The sequence below is a fragment of the Columba livia genome, chromosome 5 (genome assembly GCF_036013475.1).
Source record: "Columba livia isolate bColLiv1 breed racing homer chromosome 5, bColLiv1.pat.W.v2, whole genome shotgun sequence".
NCBI lineage: Eukaryota > Metazoa > Chordata > Aves > Columbiformes > Columbidae > Columba > Columba livia.
Genome location: NC_088606.1, coordinates 64,964,374 through 64,980,242, shown reverse-complemented (window position 1 = coordinate 64,980,242; position 15,869 = coordinate 64,964,374). Strand labels below are relative to the sequence as shown.

The following is a 15,869-nucleotide window of genomic DNA, read 5'->3' as shown; positions in this document are numbered from 1 at the left end:
AAGAGGGAGCTTGAAGCTAATACATGTGCAACTGGGTGTCCAAATAATACAGCAACATCAAAGGGAGAGAGCCCTGACATGCCAGTGTCTGCTGATAAAATCAGTAACTTAGGCAGAATCATCTCTGTAAAGGAAGAAGACATGGTAGGAAAAAGGTCTCTGCTAAGAAATAGATTTTTCAGAGCTGCTGGGTACCCCATACTCCAGAAGCGGTAGTTTCTCTGTCTTTGAGAAGCAGGACTTAAAGATATTATATTAACTCCATAAGCATTCATTGTTGTAGCCCCTTTTTGTAACAATTCTGTAAGGATGTTTGCAAGTTGGTTCTGAACAGGTCGGTGATTGGAACCAGAATTTGCCTTACCACGTTCCCGTGTCTTGCTCTGATTGTGCCAAGTGCCGAACCACAAAAGCCATACTGCTTTTGGGGCCCTTGTATTTCTCTCTGATATCTCGCAGATTTAGATAAGTTACCTTTTAATACAGAGCTGCCTTTGAAGCCACGTCATGCACGTATTTTTAAGGAGAAATTTAAGACCTGGTGGACATTTGAAAATAACTTATTTAACTGAAATAAGATGGAAGAGATCAAGTAATAATCTTGTTCACATAGTGCTAAAAAGATCTGAAGATGGAAAGGAAAAGACATATTTCCTCTCAATAGATAACAGCAGCATCTTTAAGCTGTTGCATCAAGATGACTTCTCAGTTTAATTGGAGCAAGGATGCGTTTCATCTGCTCACAGCTGCATGAGTCGATTTCCAAAACTGGAGGAATAAATTGTGAAATCGTGCTGGTTACTGCTACTCCCAGCTCAGCAGGATGGCAGAGCTTGCTCCCAGATGTGCTCGCCACGTCTCGCCATGACCTCCAGCAAACAACATTTCCACTTTCACCCACTCCAGGCCTTTCGGGCAGGTGGGGTTTCAGCTGCAATCCCGAAGTTTCACCCTGTTTTGGTTTTGATTCCTTAGTCATGTTTCTGTGCTGTTCTCAGTGTTTACTGTTAAACAGAAACGTCTCTGGCCGGAGGGCTCCAAGGGTGGATGTTGCAGCATTTCAAAGCCTACAGAAAAACTTTGGCCATGAGTGTAGCGGTGGAATGAAATGGAAGAGAGCAAAGGTAGAGGACTTCTTGTAGTGCTGTTCTCTCTTTTGAGACTGCGTTATTCTTACACGTGTGAAGGGAGGGAACGTAAAAGGTACAGGAATATTCCGTAGTCAACCAAAACTAGAATAAGCCCTTTATTAGCAAATTGATGTATTTCTTGAACGCTAACAGTGTAAATAAGCAATTCCAGATGAGGTACTTGAAGCACGGTAACAATGAGAGCATGTGAGGGATGATGATATGGTTTTGTTCATTGATTATTTGTTACTTCTTGCCTGTGCTTTTTTCCAAGGTCTGTAAATTTACATGAAATGATGATTTTAAAGAAACACAGGACACAAAGACAGTAGCGCTGTAATTTATTACACACCTACCAAGGGTCGTAAATAGAAAGGGAACCATCCCCAAACCTTGTGCTGAGTTGCTCTCTTTGAATGGAGAAGCAGGGAAACAACATTTGCATAGCACGAGGAAAGTACAAGAAAACAATATCTAAATCTGTAATTCAGTAAACGCTTCATAATCTAATGGCTCGATATGCAGACAAATAACCCAGGCCCTAACTATTTCTCGTGACTGAAGGAAGATCATTATGATGATGTGTGGTGTCAGCTTTCACATGCTCATTGCTTAGACTCGTTTTTCAGGCTTAAAAAGAAAAAAAAAAAAAAAGGTAATTACAGTAAAAAGCAGAGGAAATTAAACCACAACCCCCATAGATGCTTTAATATTAATGGTGTGATCTGGCAAGCAAATAAAAGTCATAAACTTGAAACGTACTTTAGGAACTTGCAAATAAAATAAAGCATTTTTGATGAAAGTGTGGTAAATGATCATGCATCCTTTCCTTTCTTCTGCTATGCTTTTCTGGTTATCCAAAGGGAGTAAAAGGTTGTGCGCCTTAATGCTTTGGGGCATTTAAAATAATTAACTTTTAAGTGGTATTACCGTTCAACTGCTGCACAGGTACTGAGTACATTCATTTTCTAGTGAGGCTGCAAGGAAGAGGTGGCACCCAACATCTTGCCAAAATTCACCAGCTTTTCCTTGGGAGCTTCATAATGCACTGTTAAATGGGCAGACCCTTTCATGATACTGTGATGGTTGGAGAACGCCTCAACAATGATTGGTGTTGCAAAATTTGCCCAAATTAATCAGCTGCATTTGGCAGGAGTAGAATTCTGCAAGAGTAATCATCAACAATAGAAACCACTAATATATTGGGAATATATTATATGTATAAGGTATGAGATTTAATTCAAGCATCTCTGAGAATTTGGAAGAGACTTGCTAATGAGAAAATTCTGTATTTTGTGTTGATCTTTGCAAAATTATCCATAAAAGACTGTCAGCACAATCATTCTGTACAAGGAATAGGGAAAAACCGTTTGTAGGTGTTGAGTATAAATTAAAAACAAATGTAATTTGTGTATTTAAGTCAGACCTGAGTATCGTTAGAAAGTTGTTGGGGATTTATTTTTCTTCAGTTCTTGGGTGTCCTCCTAATATGTTGGATTAGAATGAACAGCATTCTACATCTTCAGATCTGTTCAAAAAGCTGCTTCGTTATGCTCTGGAGATCAGATTGCCAGACAAGAGATAGCAAAGCAGCAAGAACAAAGGATAGCTGGCTGCACAGGTTTGAAACGTTCCTTTGGCTTTACAGTAAAAGGGTTCGTCAGAAATTCGAGAAGGAGGATTATAAATGTCATGGAGCTGAATATGTCCTTTATAAATCAAGTGCTTTTTTTTCCACCTTTTTTTTCTTTTTTTCATTCTAAGGCGCACGACTGTTATGTTTTTTGTATTTTTTTTCCCCTAGCATATTTTTAAGAAATGTCATTGCTGGGGTTCATTTCTTGTTGTGGCATTTCTTTCTCAAAGGCATATTATGTTTGTTGGTACTCAGAGGTGACTGCTGAGTTTATTAATCATTTTGACGGTTCCCATTTGTGAAGCTTGTTAAAAGAAAGGCTCGCTCTGAAGGTTGTATTACAATTGCTTATCTGTCCTAGACTGATGCAGAGAAGCATTCCCAGGTCGAGCGGAATTCCTTGTGGTCCGGTGATGAAGTCAAGAAATCAGACGGAGGATCCGATAGCGGCATAAAAATGGAGCCAGGATCTAAATGGAGGCGGAATCCCTCTGATGTGTCGGATGAATCTGATAAGAGCACTTCTGGTAGGAAGAACACTGTTATTTCGCAGACGGGCTCCTGGCGACGGGGCATGTCAGCTCAGGTTGGCATCACCACACCAAGGACTAAACCTTCAACCACCTCAGGCACATTAAAGACACCTGGAACAGGTGAGAAAAGGTGTAAAGATGTAAACAAGCCAAAAAGTGTGTTCGGTATGAAAGCAGTTTAAATACTTTCCAGAGGCAGAACCTGAACTTCAGGTAATCCTGTCTTTATTTTTAGGTATTGTTTTAGGCTATGCAGCATCTCGTATGTCTGCATTTCTACTTCTGTTCATTTGAAAATGCATATTTTGGATTAGTACACCATGAAAGGTGTTTTCCTGACAACTCTGGTCTTAAGCCAAGCTATTTATTTGACACAATCTTGCCATATGAAAAATAAATAATATAACTTCAGCTTTTGAAGTCATGGTTAACTTTAAGAATATAAAGTACATGTGGTTTAGGAGATTCCCCCCACCCCCAATACTAAACTAGCATGTTAATTTATACTAAACACTCTTAAGTTCTGGATTTTTTTATAAATGTATTTAGCAATTTTAGCACTTGCAGATGTGTGAATGAAAATTGCCTTGATTTTGCATAACCAAGTAATATAAATTAATATCTCTCCTCTTATCTGGTTGTGTATACAATTGTACATGAAAAAGTGGAAGTTGGATGCTTTCTTGAGCAATGCGTTTTAGGAAAATTGTACTAATGGTCTAACACAACTTCTGTCTAACGATAAAAAAGGATCAATATGTGGCAGCTACAGAGGGAAACATGGTTTTTTTCCTATCTGTCATAATTACATAAGACTGTTCTGCTTTTCATATTCTCAAGGGCAAACACCACATACTTTCTCTGGCGAGTCTGCATGTGTAAGTCACTAGAGTGGCATGTAAGTCCAGTGCAGACTAGTTCATAACTTCTAACCACACTCCGGTGGCTAACACGCTTTTGCTTTTCATGCTGCTTTGAGTTTCATCATTTGCTTGATGTTTTCGAGTCATTAAATATTAGAATTCTTTTTCTATTTTTGTAGGGAAAACTGATGACGCCAAGGTATCAGAAAAGGGTAGACTATCTCCTAAAGCTGGACATGTTAAACGTTCCCCATCAGATGCAGGACGCAGCAGTGGTGATGAATCCAAAAAGCTTCCCACGAGTAACTCTAGAACAACTGCTGCTAATGCTAATACATTTGGATTTAAGAAACAGAGCGGGTCAGCCGTAGGCATGACTATAATCACTGCCAGTGGGGCAACTATCACCAGTAGATCGGCTACCCTGGGAAAAATCCCAAAGTCATCTGGACTCATGGGTAGGACCACTGGTCGGAAGACTAGTGTTGATGGCTCACAGAACCAGGATGATGGCTACTTAGCACTTAGTGCCCGAACTAATCTTCAGTACCGTAGTTTACCCCGTCCCAGTAAATCCAGTAGCAGAAGTGGAGCTGGGAATAGATCTAGCACAAGTAGCATAGACTCCAATGTAAGCAGCAAGTCAGCTGGGTTGCCTGTCCCTAAAATGAGAGAGCCTGCCAAGGTAATCCTTGGGAGCTCTCTGCCAGGATTAGTCAACCAGACTGATAAAGAGAAAGGGATTTCGTCTGACAACGAAAGCGTGGCCTCATGTAATTCTGTTAAAGTGAACCCTGCATCACAGACTGCTGCTAGCGGAGCCCCAAGTACCCACCAGCAAGGAGCCAAGTACCCCGATGTGGCCTCTCCCACTTTGCGCAGGTAGGCAATAAATCCGTTGATCGTGCGATGATGTTAGTCGGAGCTGAATGACCAGGACTCTTCAAGCCAGGCCTGGCTGTGTTTTGTGGAGCACTTACTATCTAGTGTCCTACATCAAGGTCTTTGTATTTACATTTAATTCCGCATGAACAGGTTGGCCAGTGTTGTAAATGCTCAGTACGTCACGTGGCAGCAGTAAAAATTTAACATTTGGAAGAAAATAACGGTCTGGCAGAAAGTTTGGCAATTGTAATATGAGTCTCTTTGTTACAAAAATCATACCCAAAGGCCTTATCCGTGCAGATATCACAGGAATAAAAGTTTTCTTACCTGAAGGTTACTAGAGAATTCTTGCACTAATGTATGTGTATCAAACCTGGAAATACTCCCAGGGATGGATCAAATTCTAAACTGACAACAGGAGGGTTATTGCAGATTTTCATTATGACAGATGCATAATTTGACTTACCACACTTAGACTCACATGCCAAACCCAAACCGATCTTTTAGTTGTGTGGATTAGACCTGTGTGTTCTGAGACTCATAACATCAGGTTGTTTGACTGTGTAGAAAAACCCTAGGTAAACTTACTGTCCAAACTGGGATGAATTTTCTTATTTTAATATATCTTCTTTAAACAAATATCTTACCTGTCTTCTGTTTCTCCACCACTGCTCCACACATGCTTTTAACGATATTGAGTTGGTCAGGAACTGATTTGTTGATGCAGTGTGCATCAAAGCTTTGATATTGGTGACAAGTTTCATTAGTATTATTTTTCAATTTAATTTGACATTGAGTAGCTTGTCTGTTTCAAGTTTCGGTGTTTTGCATCTCATTTTGTCTTGACGCCCATAATACCCATACAATTATGCTACATCATCCTGCTTCCAGTGATGTGAGAAAGCCACATTCCATCTGAGGCTCCAGCGCAAGCATAATGGCTGTGACGGCAGCTTAGGCTAAAGCTGTAAAAAATTGTAAATTGTTTAATTTTTTAGATGGGTGGTTTTATTTGAAGAACCTATGTCAGGATAATTCAAGACACTCCCTGTATATTATTCCTGTTTATCATTCGATAAGCCATTTCCTTTGGAACATTTGATTTTCATCAATGGTTACTTAATAAGAAAAACTCCATTAGACCGTTCATTTTAATAGTGTAGCCCATGAGAAATGTAAATTTTCAGTGTTGCAAGCCTCAGGCACATTAATCTTGAAATTTGATTGGAATTTTTTTTGTTACTATAAGCCACATTGCAAGCCATGTTAATTGAAGCAGTACATTAGAAATACATGACACTTCAAAGAGAAGGCACTGAGGCTCCATTTCACTGTTTCCCTTATTTGACTTACAGTTTCACTGTTGAATTTTCACTAGATTGTCTAAATAGTCAAGTATTGAAATGCATCAGAGTTGAATTTGGCCTCATCTGCTTATTTCTAGAATGAAAATTAAGAAGATTTTCGGCTTAATTTTTATAGTAAATTGAGATGAGTTGTATATGTTTCTTGCATATTTCCCCTTGGCCCTGTAATTGTTTAATATTATACAATAAATTAGAACCCGTACCGTTGTAATGATGCAGATTTAACTGCAAGTCTGCAAACTTACATAACTTCTATGCTACCATAAACAGTGAAATCCTATAATTCTGCCATGAGGCCCATCCCTGTCTGTTTTTTTCTCAGTATTCCCTTTAGCTCCAGTATTATGGTATCTGCCATGTCCCTTAAGCGAAACCATCATTTTATCTTGATACATTTTTTTTTATTAAATTGGGTCTTCATGCTTTGCAGTGAATAATATGCTGCTTTTTGGTTAAAGAGAGATGTGCATGACCCAAGAAACAGCTCAGATATGTCAACAATAGGAGCAAAAAGATGTCCTTCCTTGGAGGGGATGTCCTTCCTTGGAGAGGATGTCCTTCCTTGGAGGGGATGTCCTTCCTTGGAGGGGATGTGTTGCCAGAGTTAATCTCTGGATTGATGTGACTGTCTTGCTGGGTTGGACTGAAAGGAACACTCTCCAGACTGCGTCCTCTCCTGAAGGTGCTTGTTATGACATTGTGGTTCCACCAGACATTGCCTTTGGCAGCAACACGTTTCTGTTTGTGCCACAGCACAGCAGCCTTTCAGTTGTATTAGCGGTGCTGTGAAACAGCTTGGGAAAGACTGTGTAGCTTTTAAGATGGTTGCGTGGGCGGTTGGGTTGTTTTAAAACTATAGGATCCTATCTTTAAGATTACAGTTCCCCTGGTACAACTGAAGTGGTGGTGTGCAATGGCATAGGAACAGGAATAGCCTAAGGTGGTATTGCTGCCTTGTATCATAGGAGTATGATTTGACATTTTTCTTCATATTCCCTCTAATAGCATCTATTCTAAATAAAGTCTAGACTCTATGTGTCTCTAAATCCAAACAGGAATGGGTTTTCTCATTCAGACTGACTTGTCTAAGCCAGCGTCTCCTAATCAGTGAGGTGTGGTGTCCAGGTGAACCGAATTTGCCAGATCTGTGCTGGTTTGTGAATGTCTACACCAGGTGCTGAGAGGATCATGGTACAGAGGATTACTGGATTATGAGATAGGTGTAGATGAGCATCTCAGCCTGATCCAGCAGTGTCGTCCAGGTGCTTTGTGGCAAGTATGCAACAGCAGCCACCCAGCTGAAACCTGTTCAGGCATCTTGCACAGGTACCCTGGAGCTGCAGGCAGCACCTGGGCATCACTGCACTTATTGCACGTGTGGGTGCCCAGATATATTACACAACCTGTGCTTCTGGGAGGTGTTGGGCAAAGCGACTTGGTGTGCATGTGTTGTACAGACAACCTGGACGTAATCAAAAGCAGAGGAAGTTCTGCTTGGTGCATAGCCACTCAAAAGTCTTCAGGAGCTCTTGTATAGAAGTGCTGTAGTCCTCTATTCTGAGGACTACAATCTGATAGACACCCGCTTGGAAAGATTTCGTCCCCAATATGCCACACTTTTGATAAGAAAAAAGCAAATCCATATCGTTATCTGTGAGGAACACTGAAGTTCCAAAGGCGGTGACAGGAGCTAAGTGGCAGAAACAGAAGCAACACCTTGAGGTGGATGTTTGAAGCAAGAGTCAAAAGCTACATTTCCTCCATAATTTTGAGGATCAGTTTTAGAATGATTGATAGTCTGGTTATAAGCATATTTACTCCTAAGACACTTGTGCGCTTTGGAGAACTTTTTCTGTCAGCTGTTAATGAGGGAACCGAAGTGTCCACTTCATTGGTGGTGCAGTTGTTGGAGAAGCTGCAGTCATCCCCTCCAACCACACTGTTGTGTCCCCTCTCTTGCATTAGTTCTGCCACTCAGTCTTTTACTGAGCCAGTTCCAGATGCCAAACCAGGTGAAATTTCATTCTACACTCCAAGAAAATAGTTTTCAGCCAGCTTGGCTCCTGAAATGAGACAGACCTACATTTGATGCCAGGAAATACTTTCTTCCTGTTACATCCCAGCAAAAGCTGGTTCTATGCAGATCATTCAGTGATTTGCACTGAATTTACCTGGATGACTAGCTTTCAATCTCTAATATTCCACACCTTAGATTAATCAGTGCAGTGTTTCTCTGATACCCTTTTTCCTTAAGGAGCAGAGGACGATATGGCTGTATTTTAGTTCTTTGAAGCTGTATTTTAGCTTTGTGAAAGTAGTGTTTGATAATTCAGAGAAGACACACCTAAGACAGATTTGAAGCTATCATAATTGTCTCTGGGCTTAATTGAAGGCGGAGTGAACACAAGGAGATTCATAATTTTATAGTTACGTCCAATCTAGCATCATTTACTTAATGTTGGTTTTCTGAAGCTAAGAAGATGTATGTTCTAGATAAAAAGTATCATTGCATTTAATATTCCATCTTATGTATTTTTCACGTTGTCTTTTTTTTACAGACTTTTCGGTGGCAAGCCTAATAAACAAGTTCCCATCACAACAGCCGAAAATATGAAAAACTCAGTAGTCATCTCCAATCCTCACGCCACTATGAACCAGCAGGGTAACCTGGATTCACCATCTGGCAGTGGGATGCTGAGCAGTGGGGGCAGCAGCCCTCTGTATAGTAAAAACCCCGATATGAACCAGTCTCCACTAGCTTCTAGTCCCAGTTCAGCGCATTCGGCTCCTTCCAACAGTTTAACGTGGGGCACCAACGCCAGCAGCTCTTCTGCTGTCAGCAAGGATGGCATTGGGTATCAGTCCGTCAGCAGCCTTCACACCAGCTGCGAGTCCATCGATATCTCTCTGAGCAGTGGAGGCGGGCTGAGCCACAACTCCTCCACTGGCTTGATTCCAGCCTCTAAAGATGATTCTCTGACTCCCTTTGTCCGAACCAACAGTGTTAAGACTACGTTGTCTGAAAGGTTAGTAGATTTTTCTCTCATTTCCATTAGGCTTTATGTATCTCAAACGTGAATGAAGTCCTGGCAGCAGTAGCCGACGCTGCAGATGCAGATCAAGTTGTGCTTCTTGCAAGATAATACAGAATGGTGTTACTAGAACATACAAAGAAGCTGTTCCAGGCAAGGAGCCAAATTCATAGCAAGACAGTGGGTTTGGGTGAGGCTTTTAATTTGCTGTGGTAGCCAACATGACAACATTTCTTGCTACCATAGTATACCTAATGTTTGAATTTTATATGTTGTCCTTCCAAAGATCTCCTGTTAGTTGATCTGATAGTGATATTCAAAAAAACCCTCTATCATTAGTACAATTTTGATGTGAGAAACCAACTGTTTCTCATTAAACTTCTTGTTTATAACATTTGACAAGCTTTTAAACTGGGTGTCATGCTGAAAAGAGACGTCCTGGTCTCCCTGCTCACTTGATCCCTCCTTGGCCTCTCCCTGCTGCCCTGTCCCATCTCCAGCTGCTCCCCACAATGTTTTGGGACAGGCATTCATGTGGATGCTTAGGGAACCCAACTGGGAGATGGATCCAACTGAAGAATGATCACCTGAATTGTATTGTTCCTTACACAATGAGATCCATCAGTGTCTGTGTGGACAGAGCAGGAGCTGGCAACAGACGGAGCAGGGAGGAGGGAAGAGGACGGATTTTTCAGCGTCAGAACTGCATTAACAGCACCTTGAGCTAACATTGGGATAAACCAGACAATGACCTGCAGTAGTACCCTTGCAAGCCTAGGAAATCAGCTTTATCCTGATGTGTAATTCTGCAGTCATGTCGCAAAATTTTTGGAGTTGCATCTCAATGGAGAGAATTACCACTGAATATAATGTTTGGGTTTCTGTTTGTGTTTTATTATAACTCCTTTCTGTTCTCTCCTCTTTTCATTCTAATATTCCTTCTCTTGTTTTGTGTCTTGTTGGACTGATTCTTCTAGCCCTCTTTCTTCCCCCGCCGCTAGCCCCAAATTCTGCCGCAATACTTTGCCCAGGAGGCAGGACAGGTAATGCTGTCTCAGGACAGGAGTGCGCACAAGGCTGTAGGTTTTGTTGCCCATCTCGGTGAAGCAAATTGTTTTGTGACAGACTGTGCTCAATTGAGTCCTCTGCTGTGTTCATCGTTCAGGTGTGAACTGACACTAAGACATGCCAGTGAGAGTCCCCTCAAACACCCCATCAATCTGCCGAAATCAATCTGGAGAACGGCATACGGCAGAGTTGGCATGTTTTTGGTGTTGCTCTTGTTACTGGAACATCGTTTGGTGTGAAGGGGTATTTTTTTTTCACCCCTTGTTTCTTTGCCAAAGGGCAATTTGAAAATCTTGCCTTTTTTTTTTTTGCTACCAATGTAAACTCTCACTTGCATTTCAGCATCCCTCTGGCATGCTGCTTTTCCCACTGCCTTCCAGGCCTGTCCTTTTTGTCGTGAAGTCCCCGTGTCATTCAGTGTCGTCCGTCTTAGATTGCAGTTTGGCTTGTGAGTGTCTTGCGGGGACTTGGGTACAGCCGTCTTTGTAAAAGTGAATGCAAAAGTTGGGAAAAGATGACCCAAATCTAAACATTCTAGCTCACTTTTGCTCACTGCTGTAATTTTAGTCACTCCCGTGCTGTAATTTAGTTACATGGATTGTCGTTAAATTAATTAATTTAAGCACATGGGTATTTTCTTTAAAATCAAATTAACAGACTCTGTTCAGTTACAAGTTCATCAGTTGTAAAAACATAGACTTAAATATTTGGGTTTTGGATGGCTAATACATTTATTTTACTTTGCTAATGGAATTTAAGCTAAGATTTGAAAATTTAAACAGTCGGGACCCAATACTTTTAATGCTACACATTGCAGCTGCATAACAGTAATTAGCTGCATTCCAAAAATGGTGTCTGCTGAAAGAAATGATGGGAAAGTGGTTTAGACTTGAAGATTCTCATCAGTTTTCACAAACAGTCTGCCTCGCGCCTGCTGAAAAGCATAATTTTAAGCATCTACTTGACATTTAAAGAGACATTTTTTGTTCATTGTGGGTAGGAGAAATAGCAAAACCACGTTGTGAACAGATGTGAGATTCATGGCATGGTACCAGATGCATGTTGGTGCAAATCCACACCTGGGTAAGGAGGTTTCTGCATGTTTCTGTAGGAAGGTCCCGACACCTTTTCCTCCGAAAAGGTGATGCAGATGTTTGTACGTCCTTCTTCGTCCTGATCTTATTCTTCCCTTTTGTTCTTCTCTGAAGTTCTTTTCTTTTAACTTTTCTGCAGCGACCCACATCTTGATAGGAACACTTTGCCTAAGAAGGGACTCAGGTATTGGTGTTTCCACACGGTTTAACGGCTTTTGTTGTGGCTTTGGAGTTTGCTTTGTGTTTCTGTTGTGGCTGGTGGTGATGGTCGCAGTTTGCAAGAGGTGGCAACAATATTATTCTTTTCTTTCTTTTCTTTAATCCTCAAGATGGCCATTGACCGCTGTGCTTTTTTTCATCCAGTGGCTTCTCCGCTTGAGCAAGAACTGTGGCTTTTGCTGGCTGAATTGCTGAAAGCATCTCCTAAACCATCAGTGGGCTTGACATGAAAACAATAATTTTGCAGCTTGTATGGCTAGTACATGCAATGACTTGAGATCTTTTTTCACCCCGGGAAGCTTGGTGTTGATATACAAATAGAAAGGATTTTCAATATCAACCTTTTAGGATGAGATTGGACATGCTAATTTAAAAAGATATTTGCATAATAATATGTAAACATATAGAGCCCGTGGAGATAACTTTTTCTCTTCTAGAAAAGAGGAAAAATAATCCCAAAACAAACTTTTGTCTATTGTCTTCTCATACATTTTGTATATCTCTAAGGTTGTCATTTTTATAACATAAAAAAACTGCACCAAAAAAGATTTTTCCTTTGATACATGCAGTTCTAGCAAGATAATCGACATGAGGTCTGTTAATTAAATGCTTAATGTGTTACAGAATTTACAGAAGGTATCTTAGACAATTTTAAGAATTGCATCTTCGGAATTGCTTAAAGCAGTTTGCAGGATCACTGAGTTGATGCCTTGAAATTGCAGCTGCAGGTTATTCTATGCTACACACGCTGTTCTTCACAGCAGCTTTATCCTGTGAAGCCAAGTGCTAAAAGCCTTTCTTAAAATGGTATTCTGTTTAAAATGTTTCTGTGGTTATCAAGTGTGTCTCTAATGAATAAAGACTCTCTTAAGACTGAAATTTGAATGCTGAAGAGGTAGGTATTAATGCTGCAGAAAAAAATCCTTATTGTGTTAAAATGACTGTTCAAAGCCACTTATTAAACTGATACATGTGCAAAGTTTAAGAGATGCAGATAGTCAGGGACTGTTGCTTAAGTGTTGAGGCATAAGCAGAGGAATGAATGTATTTTTTGAAAGTAGTTTGAGTTTTTGCACTACTATTGTAGTGTTCACATTGATTTAAAATAGTCTTAGTAAGTGATATCTTACATTAGGGTATTGAGTTGGAGGGAATCTAATGAATTAAATAGATAATATCACCTAATAATAGGCTCCAAGTGTTTAGTTTTTGGAAGGAGGACCAGTAAGTCATAAATATTTCTCAGAAGCAGATAGCGTAGTGTAAGACTATAAAATCCATCAGCAGATAAGTGTTTCCATGATGCTCTTTCTGTTGATACCTGTGCCCTATCACGTATTTCACGTAACACCTGTGATAACATTACCTGTTTTTCAGTCATATAGAGAAGCTGATTTAAAACTTTGCTTAAGCTGAAGTCAGCGGGTGTTTTGCCGTTGATATTGGCATAGACACTGTTTCCACTATTTTCTTTGCCTTCAGAAAAGGCTGGACACAGTCTCCTTTATGATGGTTTAAGGCTATTAGTTTTGAACTAAATGGGATACACCTCCACAGGCCTTTAGGTGAACGTCTCTGGAATAGGAGTTATTGGGTCACAACATGTTGAAAAATCTGATAATGGATTTGTTGACTTGAATTTGGTTATAATATGACAAAGAGCCAGCTAAGCTTAGTAATGCACCAAAATAGTAAAACAGTGATAGAATTTTGGCATAACCTAAGGAAAGGATTTCCCAATTGTGGCTTTATTTCTAAATCATGCATGTGTAATACACGCCATATTTTGTGCTAGAGTGCACGACTTCTATCTATAGCTGTTCTCTAGTAATTTGGTTACTACTGAAGCCGTAGCAAAGGGGTTTGTGGGATTTTTTTCCCAAACAGAGGTAGTATGAATTAGAAAGAGCTTAGAACAGCTTGGAGCAGCTCCTTCATTCAGAATTGTAATGGGTTTATATAATTTTAATCTTTACATTTCATATGAGAGTTCTTCCATCTTTCCCTCTCTCCCTCCCCAAGTCTTGTGACATTTCATGGTTGAGTTGTTTGGGATTTTTAATTTTAATTAAGTGACAAAGTTCATTTTGAAAAAACGGTGTGTTTTTGCAGGTATACTCCATCCTCCCAACTCCGTAACCAAGAAGATGCCAAAGAATGGCTACGCTCCCATTCAGCAGGAGGACTTCAGGACACTGCTGGCAATTCTCCATTTTCATCTGGATCCAGCATAACATCACCCTCTGGAACTAGATTTAACTTCTCGCAGCTTGGTGAATAATTATCCATTTGAATAATCATAGCAATACATCGCTTGTCTTGAGAGTAGCATATGACACAATCTAATTTCCTTTCAGCTGGTCCGAGTCCCACATTCATCCTCAGGAAGCACTTTCATTAAAATGAGTGTGACTAATTAGCATTATTATCTCGTATGCCCAAAGGTGGCATACTTGCAATAACTCTTTGAAAATACTACTCTAGGAGTAATCAGAGACCTCAGTTTAAATAGTGAGCTATGCAGCAGAGTTATTAATATCACACATTGGTGTGTTTAAAGGACTTAAGATGTTGCCTACGTGCTTAGTAAAGAATCCAAGTTAGTTAAAATCCAAGCATATTAATTGATATATTTGACAGCCCTAATCAGCTCAAGTTATGTATTTTTCAGGTGGTTTGTTGGAAAATGGCGTGAAGCTCAGACTGAAATAATACATACAACTCAGTCAGAGAAAATACCATTGCTTCACTTAATTACACTGATAAAAGTAAACACTTTTTAAATGAAGGAAACAATAGAAGTTGCTTGACAGGATCCATAAAGCGTTGCAGATTTTAGTTGACCACATCTGCAGTTGAAATAACCTAATTTAAAGTGCTGGTAGTGTTTATCTCTGGTGTGCTGATTAAATATTACTTAGTTGCCTTTGCAATTTGTTTAGGTATGTAAACCAATCCTGACAGTATATATTGTCTTTAAGTCAAGTGATATTTGGAAAGTACTATATCAAACAGGTGTTTTCTGCTTCTTTTTGACTTACAGAATCCTCATTTTTTTAGAACAATAAAGAAATAATGTATGAAATAATTAGGCCCATAGTTAGGAATTTCTGGTGTGAATTTGCGGCAGTCACTTATTTCTAGTGCAGTTTTGAGTTGCAGCAGTGACATTTTAGAGCCTTTCTCTGAGTGCACTGAAAAGAAACAATTAAACAGCTTTAAATGAACCGACACTTAACAAAATTTCAGCTGAATGTATAGACAGTGTAATTACATTGCCAACAGCTAACAGTCATGAAAGTACCTTAATGGTCCAAAATAAAAAAAAGAAGTGTACTCCTAAGCCCAGAAAGTTAACTCTTTATGGAGAATATTGAAGATTATTTACTTTAATAAGCTTAAAATGCTGTGCAGCCACAGGCAATTAACAAAAGAAAAATATATTCTGTGTTCTTAAGAAAAGATCTTGGAGATGTTGGAGTCAAGATAGGTCACTGAGTTTGACAGAAGATGTTGATATGAAAGTTGAGCACCTTTAAACTGAATTATTGTGTCTTCTACAGTCACGTGTATCAGTTGATGGTTTGTATAGAAACAGGTAATGACAGCGCAGCAAGAGGAACCTGCTAGCTGAACAGCAGTTCTGTTGTTCTCTTTTTTTCCCCACAAATAAGTAGTTCTTAATACGTAACAGGTATAATTTTAACACAAAAGTCCTTTAAAAAAAAATGTGAAACTAGAGTAGACGTACTCTAAACACTGGCTGGAAGAATATTGGCTTTTGAGGGCAGATTGGTGGTTTATAATTTTTAGGACCTGACAGTGGAAATAAACAATTAGGAAACTAAAGCTCTTAAAATTTGTGACTTAAATGCATAGAAAAATGTCATTTTTTGAGAACTTGAAAGCTTTGGAGGAGATAATTCTTAAGGCCTGTTCTATATAGACAAAGTAGTAGTTTAAATTCCTTCAGGTGTTTTAGTCCTTTTTGAGGAAAGACTGTTCCAAATTAAATGAGGCTTAATTAGTTCATGCCTACAAG

At 39.6% G+C, this 15,869-nt stretch overlaps 1 protein-coding gene across 9 annotated transcripts in view; it reads left to right on the top strand.

Moving 5' to 3' along the window:
- The window catches only part of NAV2 (neuron navigator 2), a 372,685-nt gene that overhangs the window by 321,768 nt on the left and 35,048 nt on the right, over window positions 1-15,869 (top strand). For 7 of the 9 annotated variants that reach the window (XM_065065515.1, XM_065065517.1, XM_065065510.1 and 4 more), the window contains 6 exons: window positions 3,128-3,419; window positions 4,342-5,044; window positions 8,973-9,440; window positions 10,424-10,489; window positions 11,748-11,792; window positions 13,940-14,100. In XM_065065515.1, the coding sequence (XP_064921587.1) occupies window positions 3,128-3,419; window positions 4,342-5,044; window positions 8,973-9,440; window positions 10,424-10,489; window positions 11,748-11,792; window positions 13,940-14,100 (1,735 nt within the window). The remainder of the gene's footprint in view (window positions 1-3,127; window positions 3,420-4,341; window positions 5,045-8,972; window positions 9,441-10,423; window positions 10,490-11,747; window positions 11,793-13,939; window positions 14,101-15,869) is intronic. The other 2 variants (XM_065065511.1, XM_065065513.1) reach the window with 2 other exon arrangements.